At 39.7% G+C, this 22,083-nt stretch overlaps 1 protein-coding gene across 1 annotated transcript; it reads left to right on the top strand.

Annotated features, from left to right (window-relative positions):
• The first annotated feature begins 205 nt into the window (after positions 1-205).
• On the top strand, positions 206-20,295 carry LOC134615887 (mucin-19-like). Its single transcript, XM_065469510.1, has 37 exons — positions 206-230; positions 441-485; positions 695-920; positions 1,418-1,547; positions 1,638-1,692; positions 1,984-2,066; positions 3,045-3,240; positions 3,367-3,492; positions 3,588-3,708; positions 7,085-7,220; positions 7,312-7,389; positions 7,482-7,551; positions 7,646-7,783; positions 7,857-8,006; positions 8,449-8,543; positions 8,635-8,767; positions 8,871-9,108; positions 9,193-9,233; positions 9,440-9,528; positions 9,831-9,985; positions 10,076-10,214; positions 10,308-10,412; positions 10,584-10,778; positions 10,939-11,011; positions 11,097-11,263; positions 11,510-11,666; positions 11,956-12,066; positions 12,408-12,549; positions 12,908-12,978; positions 13,691-13,912; positions 16,061-16,302; positions 16,417-16,603; positions 16,814-16,924; positions 18,014-18,045; positions 18,136-18,289; positions 19,893-20,001; positions 20,109-20,295. Exons 1-37 carry the CDS (start codon positions 206-208, stop codon positions 20,293-20,295), a joined length of 4,734 nt encoding a protein of 1,577 aa, XP_065325582.1.
• The last annotated feature ends 1,788 nt before the right edge of the window (positions 20,296-22,083 follow it).

The raw sequence follows: 22,083 nt of genomic DNA, 5'->3' as shown, positions 1-22,083 counted from the left end.
CTAATGTTGTTGCTAAATCTGTTCTCATAGCCACATTGCTGGAACAAATTATTCCCCATAAAATAAATCATTACATCATAACTTTAAGGTGAAGACAGGTTTAACGGATAGGGTAAGATTAGGTTCACATTAAGCTTTGGGGTAAGGATTAGATCTCCAGGAAATGAGTGCACTTCAGTGCAATGTGCCCTAAAGTGATGGCATTATGTATGTGGTCATTCAAGCAGCACGTTAGTACTGACACAGACTATATAAGCTGTGTCATTGGCTATGTTTCGACTTCTTCCTGGCTACAGCTGTTGCAAGGGAGCGTCAGGGATCATGAGCTCAAAGCGATGGATGCTTACTGTCTGCTTTTTTTGTTCAGGTACAAAATATCTCCCAAGTGTTTGTGTTATTTTTACGTTCATATCTGCTTTAACTCTCCTTTTTCATCCTAGCTTTTGGCACAGGTGAATCTATGGCAACAAGTGAAAGTCAAAAATGTGAGTATGCAACATTTGTTTACTATACTTGGATGGTACTTCACTTGAAAGAAAACTTGTTTGTGTTATTTTTACACAAAAAACTTTGCAAGAACTACAAGAAATTACAATAATTTTGATATACTAAAATATTATAACTCATTTTTTAAATTTTTTTTTTAGTTATTTATTTTATAATTCACTCACTTTCAGACCTTTCTTGTGATCAGACACTTGCAGGACATTCGGCAGTGGAGTCGTCCAGCCTTTCCAAGGTTCAGGATTCTATGTGCATTCCAACTGTCCCTTCACCCTCACTCGATTCACCCACAACCGAGTTGAATGCGACGTCTCTATACGTCGAGGGAACAGTGGCTTGTTGGTGCAAGTCGAGATCATCATCAATAAAGTCAGGACTGTCCTTCAGAATGGAAGCATACTGGTGGAGGACAAAAGGTTTGGCCTCTAGACACTGTCTATTTATTACAAATATATAGCCACAGAAATGATTATCTGCCCCGTACAGCTCTGAGTTTTCTATCCTACCTGGTAACAGCCTTCAAAACTATCTTAAAGAAGAAAAATTAAAAGAGAATTTATGAATTGTCATCTTGCTTTTTCTTCTATATTTTTTTTAGCTTACATTCAGTTAAAGCCATTATGCCAGAAGTGGCAGTTTCCATATTGTGATGTGATTGGTCACTACCGCCACAAAATCTTTAAAATGTATGATTTGCTGTTTTGGAGGACGTGTAACATACATCACTATTTTAGATTATTTTTAAATCAATGTTGAAGATGCAAGGACACCAGAGGCCAGAGGTAAAGACAAGAGTAACCTTTGAGACGTGATATTTTTACAGTTCAAAACTGCGAGCTAAATGTTTTTGATATTTGGCTTCTGTCTATACTGTAAAATTCCTGAACCGAGGCTTCTCTCTGCCTATTTACAGTGTTTCTCTTCCATATGATCACACCTACCAGCATATTTTTCAGTACGGCATCTACACTAAACTGAGGAGCTCAATGCTGCCTCTCTCAGTCACCTGGCACAGTGTACCTGGAGGAATAGACACTCTTTGGGTGAGAGCACTCATAGAAATCAGGAAAGCTGACATACATACACTCTGAATTACTACATTATCTAATGTTTTTGTATGAATTGCTGTTAAGGTGGAGCTGAGGCAAGAGCTGAGCACTGACATGACTGGACTGTGTGGAAAACACAGTATATCATGTAATTATCTTAATAATTTTATTATTATTGTAATTAATAGGCAACAGTACTATCTAGAGTAATGGTTACAGTCTGGATGGTTGTGAAATTATTATAAATAGTGGTTATTATTGACCATAAATTAGTAAAATGTGTTCAAAAAGTCAAAGGAGTGTCAATTTAGTGCAAAGTAGGTGTGCATAATTACAATGATTACTTTCTTACAGAATATTTGCTTTTTAAAAAATGTGGTATTTGTTTACACAAAGTCTCCTAAAAGAACATATGTTTTTCTGCATTCAGACAATGAGCAGCAGCTGGTCAGAGAGAGCGTGCTCCCTGATGACACGTGTCAAACCAGAGATTCCGTGTCAGCTCCTAATTCAGTAAGTTCTGCTGATCTGTATGAAGTGATGGGAAAATCCTTGTTATGTAAACACTTTTTTTCAGGTTCCTATGTCCAGAATGAACAAATTCACTTCATCTCCAATGAAATGATTGCTAGTCACTAAATGCCATGCTTGGCATTTAGTGACTAAGTTAAGATATGAAATTACACATGAAGTTAGTAGACAATTATGATGACAATCTGAACAAAGTGATAAATGGGCCATTTAGATGTCACATGATCTAATCCAGGGGTAGGCAACTCCAGGCCTCGAGTGCCGGTGTCCTGCAGGTTTTAGATCCCACCCTGGGTTAACACACCTGAATCAAATGATTAGTTCATTACCAGGCCTCTGGAGAACTTCAAGAAATGCTGAGGAGTCATTTAGCCCTTTAAATCAGTTGTGATGGATCACTGACACATCTAAAACCTCCAGGACACCGGCACTCGAGGCCTGGAGTTGCCTACCCCTGATCTAATCTATGTCCCCTGATTGGTGGTGCTGTGGAGATAGTGGCTTTTCCTGACAGGGAAAACAGTTTTTGCCAACATGTTTCAGAGGATCGATGTCTGATGTAGCAAGGTTATAAGTGAAATTACCTTCTAGTCATCTCCTAGTGCAGGGGTGGGCAATCTCAGTCCACGAGGGCCCTGCAGGTTTTAGATCTCACCTTGGGTCAACACACCTGAATCACATGATTAGTTCGTTACCAGGCCTCTGGAGAACTTCAGGACATGTTGAGGAGCTAATTTAGCCATTTAAATCAGCTGTGTTGGTTCGAGGACACATCTAAAACCTGCAGGGACACCGGCCCTCGTGGACTGAGATTGCCCACCCCTGTCCTAGTGTGTAACATTTGGGAGTCTATGCAATCAGCTGTATTTACAAACACCTAATCATAAAATTTAGGTCAAATGTTTACATCACACGTGGACTCTGTCAATTGGTTCTAGATTATTTCTCTGGTATTTGCAGGTCTGCAACCAATTCTTCTCCCACATCATGGGTTATCTACAGTTAAGCTGGCTTCATTACCTTCAGCTGTGTTACAAGAACATTTACAGCTATGAAGACAGCAAATATATCAGCTGTGCTTTCTTCAAAGAGATTGGGCAGCTTTTTGGAAAAAGGGGATCTTTCTGGAACAAAACGAGTTCCATAACCAAATGCGGTAGGTGATCTTTAATCAGATTTAGCATTTTGAAAAAAGTTGAGTTTAGTTATGTCAAATTTAACTTTATTTTAACTGGGAATTGAAAATTGCAATGAAATATTGTCTTTTTTTGTGTGAAATTAGATCAGCCGACCTGTCCTGGAAATCTGGTTTATCAAGCAGAAGGTGCCCCCTTTGTTCCTAGCTGCTCCAATCCCAACCCACAGGTCACCAACCAGGATATCACTAGCTCCTGTGTATGCCCGGAGGGTGAGCAGATCTTCAGTCATTTAGCAGCTAGAATAATTTATATGGCTTTATTTTTTGTTAACTGTGTTTTAAGGCGGTACTAAACATGTGTCTAGGCAAGGTGCTTAATGATCACTTTCCTGGCTTCAGCTGTGTGAATCCAGCCAGTTGCCCCTGTGTGTTTGCTGGCCAGACCTACTTAACTGGACAAACACGTAGCACCAAGTGTCAGTCATGGTAAGTAGAGTGAAAAAGTTTTTATATGAGGTAAAATGGTGAATGGTAAATGGCCTGTATTTGTATAGCGGTTTACTTAGTTTCCAAGGACCCCTTTACGCTACATACAGTCATCCACCCATTCACACACTGGTGATGGCAAGCTACATTGTAGCCACAGCTGCCATGGAGCGCACTGACAGAGGCGAGGCTGCCGGACACTTGCACCACCTGACCACCACCAGTTCAACAGGTGAAGTGTCTTGCTTAAGGACACAACGACCGAGGCTGTCCGAGCCGATTACAAGACAAACTGCCAACTCTTGAGCCACGATTGCCCATTTGGTGTGACCAAAAAAAAAAGTATCTGGCCCACAAAAAATTAAAAACCATACCTAAATTAAGTCTGACTGAAGTCTTCCTCAAAACCATCTTCAGAATGGTTTCTAGCTGGTGGTGCCATTATCAGGTTGCTCAGGTGAAGGCCCAGTTTGTATAGGCCCCCCTATTCTCTGTATCTAATCCAGTGTGTAACTCATCAAACTGATATTCATTTGTTAAAGTGGACAAATGCACAGGGAGGCAGATCTGGTGAATTGAGAAGAAACTAACTGAAAACCTCTTAAACCTACTGTCATGGCAACAGAGGCAGACGTGAAGTGGTGAGAGAAAGGACCCAAGTCAGGGCTCTAGAGTGCGACTAATTTGGTCGCAAATGCGACCAAATTTTTCAATGGTGCGACTAAAAAAACTGTTCAGGTAACAAAAAACAAAACAAAAAAACCCCCATCTCTGCAACTCTCCGTGTGGTCAACAACAGACACACATTATGCCCCTATCGTGGACTAAACTAATCAGAGATAGTCAGGGGCGGGACCTCTCTGATTGGCCGTGGTCAATTTGGAATGCAGGTGGATGGAGAGAGGCGAGTAGCTTAAATAAAGCGATATCTGTTCATTAAATCCTGAATCGACTTTTAAGTATAACTGTGTTTTGCCAGAAACGCCAGATTCTCAGATTAAAGCTCACAAAACTATTTCAACAACCACCAAACAGCAAATGAGAGCAGGTACACGGATTCCACACAAAGACGTAAACACAGAGCGGACTCGACACATCAGAATCAGCTTTCTCTTTCTCGGCTTTCTCACCCGATGGCACATAGACGGACATGCTGTCGGAGCTCACCGATTCTGATGCGTCAGGTCCGCTCTGTGTTTACGTCTTTTTGGGCTCGATTCTGAGCTGCAGGTTTTGTCTCTCTCCAACCAAAATTCACCGAGCCAGCAGCAAAAGAAACAGCAAACTACGCTTCACATTTGATAAACATCGTCATGAATTCACTCTGACTTTTGCTGTTTTGCTTCCACCACGATAAAAATCACACTTCATGCACAGCTCTCTCTCTCTCTCTCTCTGTGTACTTCAAGAACAGTTTCCCGTCTCAAATCTCTGTTTTCTGCATTATTCATTCGCTTATTACCCACCAGTCTACCGTTGTTTACAGCGCTGTCGGCCGCTGTCTTTTTTCTTTTCTTTTTTTTCCACTTAACCCTGGAGAACCCATGGGGTCAGAGCCGACCCCATTGGTTTTCTAGGGAAACCATGGGGTCAAATTTGACCCCATGGGTTCTCCAGGGTTAAATGACCTCGGACAAGAAAGCCTAATTTCAATACTGAAGAAATTTAAACTTTTTAAAATTATGCAAAATTGCAGAATATTGCAGAATAATTTTAAGGTTATCTGCTATAAAAATCCAGGCCAGAAAAATCTCCTTCATGTTTTTCTGTGTTTTATTCTCAGTTACTTTGACACAAAGGCATCTGCTGTGATGTTCACAATTCTGATGAAGTCTCACATGTATCAGTACTGATAAATGATCAGAATTATAATATTTCTGACTGTCTGAGGCTAAATTGAATCAAATCGGGACTTTGAGAACCGGAATCGAATGGATTATAGAAATCAGTGATGATACCCAGCTGTAGTGAGCAGCCTAGGCCCGGCAGAAGTGGATGTAGATGTGGGTAATAAGAAAAGATGAAAAGAACGATTGATAACTTTTTTGTTAAGTTAAGGCCTAATCTGTCTAAAATTCATAGCCAGTGCTCTGACACGGTGCCATCAATCTTTGAATGCTGAAAAAGCACAGTGTATCCAGAAAACACATTATATGCTGCAATAAATGCACTGCCCAAGTGTCCCCTCTCCCCACTGCCTTTCAGCAGCATGCAACAGCAAACAGGTCGTCAGAGGAGCCGAGATGATGATTAAGTTTAACATTTTCTACAATTTTGCCAAAGCACTTTAAGCACAAGTTTGTTAGTTAATAATTTAGAAATGAATGTTGTATGTATGGACTGCAATTTCCCCCCCCAAAAAAGTGCACATGTAAAACTGCGGTGGTAAGCGATGCAGTTGAAAAATGTGAGTGCGCCTAAATTTTGTGCCGTGGCAAAAAGTTAGTCTAGAGCCCTGCAAGTGCAGACGCTGATGACTGACTTACTGCGAGTGAGCTTTATTTACAGTCGGGGATATGGAATAGAAACAAAGCTGAGCATGGCACAGACTAAACTGGGAACAACTACAAAATAACACAAAGGAACAAAAGCCTTGGACTAGAAACCTAGACATGAAACATAAAAGCCTGAGATGGGGAGAAACACAACCAGGAACATGAAGAAACTCAGCGGGTAATACACAGGAGATGCAGACAAACCAGCAACAGAGGAAGTCACAGGGAATAATACACAGAGGGATAACGACTGAATGGGAAACAGCAGGGACACACAGCTGGGGCTAATCAGACATCACGAGACAGGGAGGAAGCAAATCAGAATACACTGACATAGGACAAGGACTATCAAAGTGAAACAGGAAGCTTGAGACATTTGCGAAGACGCCGACTCAGAGACACTGAGACATGACTGGATATGAAACAAGGAACACAGAGGAGACACACTTTGCGAGACCAGGAGCTAGAACTACAAATATAAAATGAACAGAAAACCATCAACACCAGAAAAAAACCCATGAATAACAAAAAACCAAGCAATGTAACTTAATCAAAAACAAAACACCTACTGGGTTGCAGCTAGAGAGACAGATCTTGTTACCAACCATGATCCTCAACAAAAAGCTTGGTCAGTTAGACACCAAGGTTGGCTTCACTTTGTAAGTTTGAGCTAACTTACAGTGTAGCCAACTTGGAACAGCAAACTTGCAGCAACAGCGCTAAAACTAGTCTAGAGAATAGGTGTTAGCAAATATTCCATTGATATATGTTTTTTTAAATGTTGTTCTTTCATCTTATATCTAAGACATAATTTCCAATCATTTATTTACATTTTAGATCATCAACCAATTTATTTATTTAACGTTTAAACCTGCCCCCAGTTTGTGTGAAGGTGGAAAGTGGCGTTGCTCTGAAGACGTCTGCCCAAGAAAATGTCTGATTGAAGGACAATTTGTGACAACATTTGATGGCAAACAATATGGCATCCCTGGTAAATGTGCATTCGTGGCATTACAGGTACTCTGCCCTTTCCCCTCTTATTTAACATGGATCTATGTTCTTGTGAGTGGTTATAAATTCTTTGTATTTTAATTAATGACATTTGCAGTATCTCAACTGGACAGTGTTGATTCAGTTTTCTGATAAGGATGTGTCACTGAAAAAAGCTGTTCTTCAGCATAATCAGGTATGCCAAGTGTTTGGGCACTGACTTAGCATCTAAATGACAAACAGGCAGTGTCCACTCAAATTTGAATACTTTTCTTTTCGGACTTTCAGGAAACGTATACATTCAAAAATGACATGGTGCACTGTGAAAACCAAGAGATTAGTGAATTTTATCAGTCTGGTAAGGCAAAGTAAACAGTCTGGTTAACTGCAAGGTTTTTCATTTTCCTGTGACTGTACATTTGATGGTTGCCTACATACCTGTTACTTTTCAGATCATGCTCAAATTTACTGGCAGTCCTCAATGCACGTCCAAGTTGAGACATCCTCTGATATTAAGATCCAAGTCCAGTTGTCTCCAGAAATCCAGCTCTACATCTCTGCTCCTACAAAACACAAGGGCACAATGTCAGGTTGGGAAAAAAAATTACATTAAAAGCACCGTTGGTGGCATGATCCAGCTTGATCACTCAGGGTTTCCTTCAGGTCTTTGTGGCAACAACAACGGGGACAGCACAGACGACTTCACCAGCAGCAGCGGCATCATCGAGAACTCTGCTGAACATTTTGCTCTGTCCTGGAGTCTGGGCGCTTGTGCAGTGAATATTCCCACCACCTGCATCAACACCCACAATGGTACCAGTTAATGATTCAAATAAATCCTATATTGTTCACACTGGCATCCAGCTTAAATACTAAGCTCACAGTTAATGTCTATACTAACAACAAAAAGACCATTTATTTTTTATTTTTCCTATATTCATCTAATCTTATTGCCAGAAAAGGTTTAGTCCAATATTATATTATAACACACAGAGTTGAAACTACATACATGGTTCTAACAAACCAAAGAGGCTGGGGTAAATCTGCCTTATCCCATAATATACTGTGATACTGGAAGGAGTTCCAGGTTATAGTCAGATTTGGATTTCTAATGTATTTTCTACATTTAACAGAACAGAGTCACTGCTTTCAGTAGGTATAATTATCTTTAGGTAAACCCTTTATGTTTTGTAACAAGTTGATAAATAAGGAATTATTATTGTTTTTATATCTAATTCTATTTTAATTTTTCTAGAAATGTTTGCTAATGAAAAGTGCTCTCTGTTAAACAACCCAACTGGAATATTTGCCAAGTGCCATGGACATGTGCCACCTGACCAGTACTACACAGTAAGAAGAAATTTGGGCTTGTTGATAAATGGTCAAGAGTTAACTGAGGTTGAAAGATTAATATCAAGATGAAACTAATGTTTATTTGTAGGCTTGTATCCAAAGAACCTGTAACTGCGGCAGGAATGTGGAGAGCTGCTTATGCACTGCTCTGGGCAGCTACGCCAAAGCTTGTGCCGGTCTCGGGGTTTTAGTTGGTGACTGGAGGAAAGCTACCAGCTGCAGTAAGTTCATGTTCCACAGGCGCACTGTTCACTTCGTTTTGTCACAATCTGTCCACTCTTTAGTGAAGAATAATTGATTGCTAATCATAGTGTTGTATTACAGCTCCAGCATGTCCAAAGAACCAAGAGTTCTTCTATGACATACAACCTTTCAACCGTACATGCCGCTCCCTGTCTGGACCTAACCCTGTGGTGGATGACTCTCCTGTGGAGGGCTGTGGCTGCCCAGAAGGAACATACCTGAACCAAGGAAACACCTGCACTCCAAAGGCAGACTGTGTGTGCCATCACCATGGTGGTATAGCTCCTCCAGGGCCTGTTGTAATCAACGGACGGCAGTGGTGAGCTGTTTCTTTCAATACATAAAGCCATTAAAAAATGCTACAATATCATTAATCTAAACATTTTGCTTTTGTTTGTTGCAGCCTCTGTAAGAATGGAAAGCTGACCTGTTCTAAGGATTGTGGTAAATCCATATTTTTCTACTGTAGTCACATCAAACATAATTATAACAAACAACAATTTAGCCACAGTTGAAGTATCCTCTGTGATGTGAATAGGGTGAATATGCATTACAATGCCATACCATTCTAATGCATACAATGCCATTGTAAACAACCATGTGTCATATAATACATAGCACAATATTATATTTTGTGTTTTAATGACCAGGATGCAAAAATGGGAAAGTTTGTGTACACTGCTCTGAGAACCCCATTAAAACAGTTCAGAAAACTTGTGACAGCCTCAGCAAACCACTGGTAGGTCAAAGGATCATCATTTTATGGCTTTCTATCATTATTATTATTATTGTTGTTGTTGTTGAATTCTTCCTTCATAATTTTTGTGTTTAGAAGGCTGAAATTAAACGTTTTTGTTTTTTTAGTACAGGATGATTATCCATTGATCAAACAATTCAAATCTGTTCTAATAATATTTCTCATTATATTTTTTATATAGCTGTCACTAGATTGCAGCTCTAATGTATACCACTTTGTCTAAAATGGATTTGGAGTTATGATTAGGCTCTGATAAGTTTAACGTTCTTCGGTTTGATTCTCAGGTTGATGATAAAGTCTGCGAGAATGGTTGTTACTGCCCACATGATCAATATGAAGATCACCATGGAAACTGTGTATCAAGGGACAACTGCACCTGTGTGTACAGTGGTAAAGTCTTCAGGGCAGGAGAGACTGTAAAAACCAACTGTAAAAACTGGTAACACACTCATAAGTGGCACTTTACTAGTTCACTGACAACATTTAGTTCATCCTCAAACTATTATGGTTACCTGTCTCTGTCTTACAGTGTCTGTGGTCAGGGTCAGTGGGACTGCACAGATGAGCCGTGTCCTGGGACATGTCAAGTCTATGGAAATGGACATTATCAGACCTTTGACTCTAAATGGTATCGATTTAGTGGACACTGCCAGTACACGCTTGTAGAGGTGAGACCAAGCATGAGAACTGACATAAAAAGCCAAGTAGTGCATCACAGTTACACATCACTTTACCTGTCTTTTTTTTTTTTTTTTTTTTAGGATTACTGTGGAAAACCAAATGGGAGCTTTTCTGTCAGAGTGGAGAGCGTACCCTGCTGTGAAGAAGTACTCACCTGTTCTCGCTCCATTGTCCTGGACCTGCAGGTTTGTATCTCTTTCTGCGATGAATTTGCTGACCAAGTTTCATTAATGATTGAATTTTCAGTCTTTACTTTGATGGTAATGGCTGTCATAAAGTAGAGGATAGTTAATACTAGTTTGTCAGTTACAACATATGGATTGTAATTATTCTTTTTTTTTTTTTTTACTCTTTAGGGAAAAGTCACCCTGACACTGAGTGACATGAAGGTGACCAAAAATCTACAGCAAGGCTGGACTCTGCAGGAAAATTCACTTTACAGTATCGACACTGTGGGACTTTATATCATAGTGTCAGTGCCGAGCAGCGGGATAACTCTCATCTGGGACAAACACACACGGCTCACCATAAAACTGCATGAAAACTGGAGGGTGAGCAACAGAAATCTGCACATTTCTCTATTGACAAAATATTTGACTGGAAGTTGCATATGTTACTGTCATAATTCTGAAAATTTTATGCCTAATTTGTTCATATTTTAATCACCCCTGTATTGTGGAATGCATGTATTTCTAACAATCTCACCTGCAGAGCAACGTTTGTGGCCTGTGTGGGAATTTTGACTTCAATGAGATGAATGACCTGCAGATAAGTGGCTCAGCAGGTGAATCGGTTTTCTCTCTGTTTTTATCATAAATAGAATAAAATAAAAATGGATACATTTTTTTTTAAAAATCTGTTTTCAGTAGCGTCCAGTCCGATGGTCTTTGGCAACAGCTGGAAGGCAGCCACTCCTCCTTGTTCTGATGTAACTGCTGATATATTTCCCTGTGATCGCAACTCTTACTGCTCAGCCTGGGCCCAGCGGCGCTGTATGATTATTAAAGGAGACACTTTCAAAGACTGTCACTTGAAAGTATGCACTTTACATGTTTTTGAGTTAAAAAAGGAAAGATTTTTTCTTTTGTTTTTTTTTTTCTTTTTAAAGTTTTTATCCAACTTTATTACAATATCATACTATACATAAAACATGTTAATAATTAATAAAACTTATTTTATGTACAGCACTTTGGTCCTGTGCTGGGTATTTTAAGTGCTTTATAAATAAAATTGTATTCGACTGGGATTGGAATAACACCTGTGGATGTTCTCAAATCCCCAGGTGGACCCAAATCCTTACTATCAGGCTTGCTTACTTGAGTCCTGCTCCTGTGAGTTTGAAGGGAAGTTCCTGGGCTACTGCACAGCTGTGGCAGCTTATGCAGAGGCCTGCAGTGACCAGGATGTCTGTGTAAAGTGGAGAACACCTGATCTGTGTCGTAAGTTAGGACCATTTTTCCATATGCAGTTATTTTTACATAACCCCCAAACCTGTTTTCTAGTTAGCTAGGCGTTAGCTGGAATATGATACGTTTTCTTGATAAAGATTTAATTTATCTGGCACATACATTCCAGAAAAATGTAAAACTAACCCTACATATTTTGTACTTCTTAATGCTTAGTATTTAGAGGTAATCGGTCATAATATGTAATGATCATTATGGAAAAAATGTTTATAACTGGCAAAACTATTATTAATCTGTTATATTTCACCTCCCTAAATACCAGCAATTTACTGTGACTACTACAACAAGCCTGGACAGAGTATTTGGCACTATGAAGCCTGTGGTAAGATGAGAACCTGCGGTAAAAGAGACAACCTCAGTCACAAACTGGAAGGTAACCAAATATTCTTCTGCTAAAATACTACTGAAATACACAAGATACAGTATGTGAGCTAATGGTATGAGCTTTGTTTTGATTATCACTCTAAATTAACATTTGTGGATGCTGTACCTTTTAGACTTCAGGATATTCCCCACAGTTGAAGAAGAGTGTTCATAAATTTAGATTAAATTAATGTGACTCATTTACTTTAAGCTTTAATAAAACATGGAGACTAAGGACCATCTAAAGGCCATCAAACCACATTTTATTGACATATACTGAGATGTGAAGCTTGTTTAACTCACTGGATCCTCTAAAGTAAAATACTTTGTTTTGGTTTATTTTTGGAAAAGGCTGTTACCCCAGATGTCCAAAAGACACTCCATACTATGATGAGAATAGTGGAGAATGCACCACACTGAAGGACTGCTCTTGTTATTTCAATGACACAATTGTACAACCTAGACAAGTGGTGAAAATCAACTCTACTGAGTGGTAAGTTGACCTATTGATAGTATATATGGTATCTAAATATCAACATTTTCAGTGTAATCATCGAATGACAAATCAAGTGTTACATTTGAGATGACACTGTTGGATGTTTTGTATATTTTCCAGCTTGTGTGAAAATGGAAGAATTTATTGTGGTAAGTTTGAGTGACAATTTGTATTCCTTTTACATTGTTACTAAATATATTTTTAAATGACATTAGAATTGCAACTGCTTTGATGTGGGTAACATAAAATGAATTAACTTAAAAGGCAAGAAAATAAATAGTTACTACTGAAGATTATTTTTTAGTCCTGTAGAAAATTAAGGCTTCTGTATCTGTCACCACTTCTATTATTACAGCACCTCCACCCACAACTGCACCTGTTACCACACCTGCAACAAGTACTCCCAAAACAACTGCTTCGACCACTGTCATTACACCAACATTTACCACTAACAATGTCTCAACTACTGCTGAAGCAATGTTAACAGTGTCTACCTCTACACCAGCCAATACTGCCACTACTACTGGTGAATGGTCAACAATGCCAGTTACCACAAATACTGCAGCTACCACTGAAGCATGGTCAACTATGGCCACCACCTCTACACCAACAGCTTCAGCAACTACTACTGCTCAATGGTCAACAGTGTCAGTAACGACTAATACTGCCACTAGTAAAGAAACATGGTCAGCAATGCCCACTACCACCTCTCAGTCAAAACCTACACCTACTTCACCTGTTACTACACTGACAAGTCCCTCAGCTACCGCAGTAACCTTAATAACCTCTACAGAAGCTAACCAAACATTAGACACTACCTGGTCACGCACCACCTCATCTCCAACTATAACGAGTTCCACTTCTTCACTGAAAACTGCTGTTTCGACACAACTGACAACAAAAATAAATGGCAGTGAACTCACCACGAAACAGATTACCACATCAGAGTCTACAACTCAAGCTCCCACCACTGTGCTTACAACTGTAGACACGGGACCAACACAAACACAAGGGTCCACATCCCAGGGTGAGGTTTCTATGTTTGCCATCTATTCTATTACTCTGTTCTTCATTGATTCTAGATGTCCTTTCTGTACATGACGCAACTGTGTTTCTGTCTTTTTTTTAATGTCTTCAGTGTCTACAATCATACCACCAGTGTGTGAATGTGTAGACCTGAAGAATAGAAAACGCTGGGCTTGTGGTGAGACATGGACAGAAGACTGCTTCTATAAAAGCTGTATGAATGGAAAGATCATTTTGGCATCAGTGGCTTGTCCAGAGCCTGTAATTCCCAACTGTCCAAGAGGCCAGGCCACAAAGGTCCCTGATGGATGCTGTGAAACATGGAAGTGTGACTGTAAGTGATTCTGCTTTTGTTTTTGTTTTTTTTATGTTTTGTTTTTCATTCCATTTATACAGTACCAATTCACAAAAAGTGCTTATTTTCATGTACTTGAAACACTTAGAATATAACAGAAAGAAAGCCCACAGTTTCCTAAAAGCACCACTTGGCAACAGTGGGGGAGAAAAACGTAAAAATCTTTTAACAGAAGATAACCTCTAACAAACCAGCCATTTCTCCGCATATGGTGTAGATAAGAGAAATGAACTGAAAAATGACAAATAGAAAAATAAACACTCAACATATTAATAAGGCCTGCAATGGCATGTGTAATCAGTTAACTAGAGAACAGTGCTCCAGTTGGGCAACGACACAGTGCTTTAATGCATGACTGGCTCATCTACAGTGGCTTGCAAAAGTATTCGGCCCCCTTGAACTTTTCCACATTTTGTCACATTACAGCCACAAACATGAATCAATTTTATTGGAATTCCACGTGAAAGACCAATACAAAGTGGTGTACACGTGAGAAGTGGAACGAAAATCATACATGACTCCAAACATTTTTTACAATTAAATAACTGCAAAGTGGGGTGTGCGTAATTATTCAGCCCCCTGAGTCAATACTTTGTAGAACCACCTTTTGCTGCAATTACAGCTGCCGGTCTTTTAGGGTATGTCCCTACCAGCTTTGCACATCTAGAGACTGAAATCCTTGCCCATTCTTCTTTGCAAAACAGCTCCAGCTCAGTCAGATTAGATGGACAGCGTTTGTGAACAGCAGTTCTCAGATCTTACCACAGATTCTCGATTGGATTTAGATCTGGACTTTGACTGAGCCATTCTAACACATGGATATGTTTTGTTTTAAACCATTCCATTGTTGCCCTGGCTTTATGTTTAGGGTCGTTGTCCTGCTGGAAGGTGAACCTCCGCCCCAGTCTCAAGTCTTTTGCAGACTCCAAGAGGTTTTCTTCCAAGATTGCCCTGTATTTGGCTCCATCCATCTTCCCATCAACTCTGACCAGCTTCCCTGTCCCTGCTGAAGAGAAGCACCCCCAGAGCATGATGCTGCCACCACCATATATGACAGTGGGGATGGTGTGTTCAGAGTGATGTGCAGTGTTAGTTTTCCGCCACACATAGCGTTTTGCATTTTGGCCAAAAACTTCCATTTTGGTCTCATCTGACCAGAGCACCTTCTTCCACATGTTTGCTGTGTCCCCCACATGGCTTGTGGCTAACTGCAAACGGGACTTCTTATGGTTTTCTGTTAACAATGGCTTTCTTCTTGCCACTCTTCCATAAAGGCCAACTTTGTGCAGTGCACGACTAATAGTTGTCCTATGGACAGATTCCCCCACCTGAGCTGTAGATCTCTGCAGCTCGTCCAGAGTCACCATGGGCCTCTTGGCTGCATTTCTGATCAGCGCTCTCCTTGTTCGGCCTGTGAGTTTAGGTGGACGGCCTTGTCTTGGTAGGTTCACAGTTGTGCCATACTCCTTCCATTTCTGAATGATCGCTTGAACAGTGCTCCGTGGGATGTTCAAGGGTTGGGAAATCTTTTTGTAGCCTAAGCCTGCTTTACATTTCTCAATAACTTTATCCCTGACCTGTCTGGTGTGTTCTTTGGACTTCATGGTGTTGTTGCTCCCAACAACCTCTGAGGCCGTCACAGAGCAGCTGTATTTGTACTGACATTAGATTACACACAGGTGCACTCTATTTAGTCATTAGCACTCATCAGGCAATGTCTATGGGCAACTGACTGCACTCAGACCAAAGGGGGCTGAATAATTATGCACACCCCACTTTTCAGTTATTTATTTGTAAAAAATGTTTGGAATCATGTATGATTTTCGTTCCACTTCTCAAGTGTACACCACTTTGTATTGGTCTTTCACGTGGAATTCCAATGAAATTGATTCATGTTTGTGGCTGTAATGTGACAAAATGCGGGAAAGTTCAAGGGGGGTGAATACTTTTGCAAGCCACTATATTTCCTGTGTCATTTTCTAAATGTTCTTCCTTGGCATTGATAGAAAATGTTTAGGGTCATGACAAACATGTGACCCTGCTTATCTAAAATATAATTTTACAAAAATATTTTCAGCCCCTACCTTTCAAAATCGCCTGTTACATTTTTTCCTGTTCTATTCCCAGGCCAGTGTGAACTGTACGGGGAGCCTCACTATATTTCTTTTCAAGGAGTCTATTTTGATTTCCTGGATCCGTGCACCTACATCTTGGTGGAGGAGCGTTTACCACGCCATAATATTACAGTTGCTGTGGACAACTCCCATTGCATGCCAGGCAACAATGGCTCCTGTGCTAAAGACATCATCCTGAGATATCAAAACAATATTGTCATACTCAGTATCGACCCACATTTGTTTACAGTACAGGTAGAATATAACACAACTCTTATTTGCATTAAATGCCACATATATCTATTTAAGCTTATATTCTTCTGCAGAAAGTATTTCAAGATGTTTTAGCAAAGATCTGATGTGCCTTAGGCCTCTCTGAACAATGTGACGATACAACCACCATATGAAGAGCATGGGTTAAGATTTGAGACCACGGGGTACATGGTGTCAGTTCATCTCCCAAAGATCCGTTCTTATGTCTCCATCATCCCGTCTCATAACCTGGTGGTCAATCTGGCCATGGAGCACTTCTTCAACAACACCCAGGGACAATGTGGTGGGTACTAGATAGAAAGCTGTAGACCAGAGGCTGTACATCCATTTTAGCTGTGTGTGTGTGTGTGTGTGTGTGTGTGTGTGTGTGTTATATGTAGTGGAGTCTCAACTCATAAATTTGTCAAGTTGGTTTTATTGCTGTGGCACATTAATGGCACCAAATTGGCACGCAAATCTCTTTTATCTGCACTTTTCTCAATTCTCCCTCCAGGTGTGTGTGGTGGAGCATCATGTATTCGCAAAGGAGGGCAGATTGAGAATGACGGATGCTGTGACAAGACGGCCTATGACTGGGTGTATCCAGATCCTCTGAAGCCTGCCTGTAATTCTGCACCAAGCGATGTACCCTGTCTTTCTGGGCCAACTTCAGCACCGCCTACACCACCTGTTCCTCCCTGTCCTCTGAGCCCATTATGTGAACTTCTACACCACCCGTAAGTTGCACTTCACTAACATACTACTGGCTAGGGGATTGTGTAGGAATAGGTACTGCTCACTGATTCATGTTTAATGTGTAAATCTGAGACAGGAAACAGAATGATGCTTTTCCTGTAGTTAGCTGTAGCATGTTCTCTTTGTTGTTGGCTTGATGTTAATAATGTGAAATTTTAGCTGCCTTATCTCGGCATATTTTAATGAAACACGGGTGTAATTTATTTTTTCTCAGAGTCTTTGACACTTGCAGCAAGCATGTGGATCTAAAACTTAAAAAGAAGAACTGCCATTTTGATTTTTGCCGGAATCCAAATGGTTCTTGTAATATTTTGGCACAAGCTGCTGAAGAATGTAAAAATACAGGTTTCTGTATTGACTGGAGAGGACTGACTAATGGATCATGTGGTAAGCAACTTTTATCTCTTGCACCTACAATCTTGGTGAATCAGCTTAACTCTATTTGTCTAATAGACCAGTTCTTCCTCAAGTTCTTCCTGAAAATAATACTTGTATTATTAACTTTGGCGTCCTCCATCACTTTTCAGATGTGCCTTGTCCACATGGGCTGGTCTACAGAGAATGCCATAACAAGCAGGATGATTTTTGCAATAGAGGGTAAAAAAACAAAAAGAAAAGTACTTTTAATAAATAATTCCAGAACAATTAAACAATTACTCTCGTCTGAATAAAACCACTGTAGGTTGGCTTTTCACCTTTATGTATTTTCTTGGGTTTGACTGTTCAGAGTGCGTTATCCAGGAACCTCCCTTGAAATGAACACTGCAGGTTGTTTCTGCCCCAGCAACCTGTTTAGAGCTGGACCTCACTCAGATATCTGTGTATCTGACTGTGCCTGTGAGTAACTTGGACAGGGGGGTGACAGTGACAACTAGAAGATTTTTTTTCTTCTTGAAACTCACAAGTGTGGAATTTAGTGAGTGAAGTGAGTTTCTTTGATCTTTTTATTCCCCCACAGATTGCAAAGGACCAAGAGGAGAGCCTAAATTTGTAAGTATCTTTTCAAGAGTGAAAAAAATTACGTCTCGTCTGTATAGGGATGTAGATTCAGAAATATTTTCCCTAAACTTGCCTTCCCAGCCTGGTGAAGTGTGGCAGTCCAACTGCAACCTGTGCACATGTAACAACCAGACTCGGACTGAGGAGTGTTTTCCAAAACCTCCTGAGCCAGTTCCTCTCTGCGGCCCCAGTGAGGTTTTAGCAACCACCTCCTGCTGTGGTGATCAGATGTGTGGTAAGAACATCTTTTCTCAATTCTAATGTATGGTATAAGGGTCACTCTGTACAGTACTGGTCAAAAGATATCGAAGGCACCTACTCATTCAAATGTTTTTCTTCATTTTTCTATTTTAAATCATACTGTAGACTCCAAAGCTATCAGATATTAAAGTGTTATTAAACTTGATATGTAGTTTACTTTTTTTTTAACAGTGAAATCCATGCTTGCACTGATCTAAAGTGAATTTTTTTCTGTTACCTGACTCAGATATTTGTTTTTCTTAAGCTGAACTCAGAGCTTGTTGTTATTTGTTGTTTTCCAGCCAAGAAGATATGCAACTATAATGGACAAATGTACGAGGTATGGTATCTTCTTTCTTGTCTTTTTCGCTAATCTATTCTTTGTTTATTCGGCAAAGAAAAGAGTTCTTTCTCACAGATCTGATCAGCCAAGTTAACATTGTTTTGCTGCGTTTCCTATGTTTTCTTTGTGTAGATGGGTGACAGATGGACAGATGTTGCCCATCCCTGTGTGACATTTAGTTGCAGCAGAGAGGGCATTCAGACAGAGAGTAAAGTCTGTCCCAGTCAAAGCTGCTCTGAGGTATTGAAAATCCACACCGAGATCCCTGAACTAAATACTGCATCAAGGGCATTTACTTCGATAATGTGATAATGACTACAGCAATATTGCAGTGTTTACAAACACCCATAAAAGCTGATGCACTGGTGTCAGACCATAGTTAAAAGTTTAAAAGAATAAACTCAGCGAACAGCTTAAATGTTGGAATTTATTTTCCAGGAGGACAGAATTTGGGATGATCAACACTGCTGCTATACATGTAAGTAAAGCTAAGACAAAATATTGTGACAACTAGCTTTGTTACGTACTTGAAACACATTTTTTTCCTTTCAGTTTTTTGAAATTGAACACACATTTAAGCATTCTACCTTCCAGAGGGCACCTTTGATTTGATTAAATGAATTTGTGCATGCTATGATTTCTTAGCATGCAATCAATATACAAAAAGCCAGCAGCAGAACAGGAAGTCACTGCAGGGGAAGCATTTGACATTTGACTCCTCTTGATGAGACCAAACTCTTTTTTTTTTTTTTGTACATTTCTGAGGTTCTCTAAAAAGGGATTAATTAATATGATAGAAATACTATTTTAATCTGCCTTCCTGATCTTGGTGTCATGCTCATGGATTACATGCACATATTTAGTGCAAGGGGATGGGATGACCTTCTTAGCCACACCCCTTGGGGCTTAGACTGTGAACTTTACTGTTTATGATCTGGGCTACAAAACCAGAAATCTCTCATTTTAGCATGACTCATAGTCCTACAATTTGATACACATGAAGATTTTTAGAAGAGTCCATTTCTTAAAGCCCAAGCTGTCCTGAGAGTTAAGCAAAGCTTTTTGTATATCGCATACACACAATAACAACATGAGCATGAGTTACAATTTGTGTGCACCAAGTAGTGTTGTGGTGCACCACACAAAACGATCTAGATAAAATGTGGCCTGAAAGTTTTTTTCCCCCTTTCTGTCTCCACGTACTCCTTGATTTTCATTATCATGGCCTCCTGTACGACATCACTTCCACCTCAAGGCGAGCAGAGATGCGCTCCCAAGATGTCCAGTATCAACATCACCATTGACAACTGCCGCACTGTCATACAGGTGCCTTTGTGTCAGGGCCAGTGTTCATCTCAGCCAAGGTGAGACTAAATCAAGCTGTCAAAAGCAAGACCTGTGAGTTCTTTTTTCCTGCCTCCTCCATCCCATCTCACTCTCCTCCTATACGTCCCTTGGTCTCTTGAAACAGGGTGGTGTTACATGGTGACTTGCTAGTGCAGCATAGTGCATGCTGTGTGGAGCAGAGCTCGGTGAAGAGAACAGTGACCCTGCATTGTTCTGACCTCTCTACTGTACAGCACACCTACAAGCACATCACCAGCTGTGGGTGCAGAGGTATAGAGAGACCTGAAATGTGCATCACAGATGAAAGCTAAAGATTACAGAATTTTGCATTGTATCCATTTTTATTTCCAGATCAAAAACATTTGGTGTTTAATTATGATGGGTTATTAATTAAAATAGGTTTTTGTTCTTGATATAAATCAAGTGATGAATGTGCTTTCTATCAAATAAAGAAAATATTATAATAAGCTCCAAAATATGCAGTTTTCTTCTTTGTCAATGGGTAAAAAACATTTTTTTCAACAGCTCATTAATACCTGTCTTGTATCTCCAAACGTTGGCAGATGCCTCCCCCAAACGAAAAAATTAAATAAATGTGAAGTTAAAGGGCAAACTGGGCCCAGGCCAAGATCAAGACGAACTTTATTGGTGTTCAAAGTAAACTTGGTACCTGGAGTCCAATAATAGGAAGCATTCAGAATTTCATTTTGTCGTGAAACCAGGAAGAAAAGTCTAAAAGACTCAAAAGTGATCTCATCAACGTGAAATAGGCATCAAAATGTAGCCACAAGCTCTCTCTCTTTCATAACAAAGTTTAAAAATGGTGAATAAGAATTTTGACAACATGGTGGAAATACAAAAAGATTACAAATCAAAACAATTACAAATCATACAAATATCAAACATTGCTTTATATTTTCAAACTTGGCATCCGGGGCATCAGTTGTCATGGAAAATGTGTTGAACGTAAAACTCTGAATTGATTAATTTATTTCTCTTGACACATAACAGAGATTGAAAACAATAAAACAGGCGCAACACATGGCCACTGATGCCATTATGTATTTAAATGCTGCAGCAGTATCTGTTTTCTTGTGAAGGTGATCTATCTTTGTCTGGAAATCCATCAGGAAGCTCTGACCTCTGGATCCTTTAAAAACAAATACTTAGTGTTAGCTAAGCAGCTTACACAAAATGAGCAGCGACTCTGAGCCCAGTCATGAACTCCTTGACTTTGTCCAGATTCTCATAGAACATGTGAAAATTGGACATTAGATGTACTGAGAAGAGGAGGAACTCATCACCAAACATGTGAACCAACCTGGTACCTGCAATGTTTCTGTTTTATCTCTTATAATAAAAAGTCTTCCTAAAGTGCTTCATGAGCCGCGGTTTTCTTTTATTGCCACTCACTGTATAAACACGTTCAACGTACTCCTCTTACTTCTTTAATCTCACTGAGCCCGCTCCCAAAATGGACCAAACCCCCCTTTAAGAAAAAAAGAGGATACATTATGTCTTTACTGGTTGCTGGTAAATTTTAGAATTTGTTTGAAAATTTTAGAATGTTTAAGAGACTTTCCTAAACTTTGCTTTAAATTTTAGGGCCCTAATGGTCAAGCTTCTCAGTAGTCTCTGGCCTGCTGAAATCTCGTTCTTCTTCCTGAGCTCTTAGGTCATATGATCAGCCGTTGCTGATAGCTACATATTATGACAGCTTTTCACTCAGTAGCACCAAAATTGCCAAATTCTCTTCCACTTCGTTTACATTGTACAGGCTCCACTGACACTGAAAACTGAAGTTTTATTGTGAAGCAGTTTGTGATTTTTATTTTTAAAAAGTGCTGTATGAATAAAGCTGACTTATTTATTGAGGAGGGAAGCATTTTATACTCTAAGCTTAGTAGATTCATCACCGAATGCAAATACAGTGTTTATCTCAAGATGCATTCCACTATTGCTCGCACATTTGCGATCACAAAGATATAAACATAAAAATATGTTTTAAAAATTCAAATGACAATGTGAAAGATTTTCATTATTAAGAAAAGATGATTAACTTGACTTGAAGATTGTGAAGATGAATGTATACAGGAGAT

This window comes from Pelmatolapia mariae, linkage group LG17, assembly GCF_036321145.2.
Source record: "Pelmatolapia mariae isolate MD_Pm_ZW linkage group LG17, Pm_UMD_F_2, whole genome shotgun sequence".
In the NCBI taxonomy this organism is placed as follows: domain Eukaryota; kingdom Metazoa; phylum Chordata; class Actinopteri; order Cichliformes; family Cichlidae; genus Pelmatolapia; species Pelmatolapia mariae.
This window is presented reverse-complemented; position numbering and strand designations above follow the sequence as displayed.

Bases quoted from the DNA above. Each gene is read 5' to 3' on its own strand.
- LOC134615887 (XM_065469510.1), top strand. From the start codon at position 206: ATGTATGTGGTCATTCAAGCAGCAC. The intron at 10,779-10,938 runs GTGAGCAACAGA...TCTCACCTGCAG, and splicing joins AACTGCATGAAAACTGGAGG to AGCAACGTTTGTGGCCTGTG. The intron at 13,913-16,060 runs GTAAGTGATTCT...TTCTATTCCCAG, and splicing joins TGAAACATGGAAGTGTGACT to GCCAGTGTGAACTGTACGGG.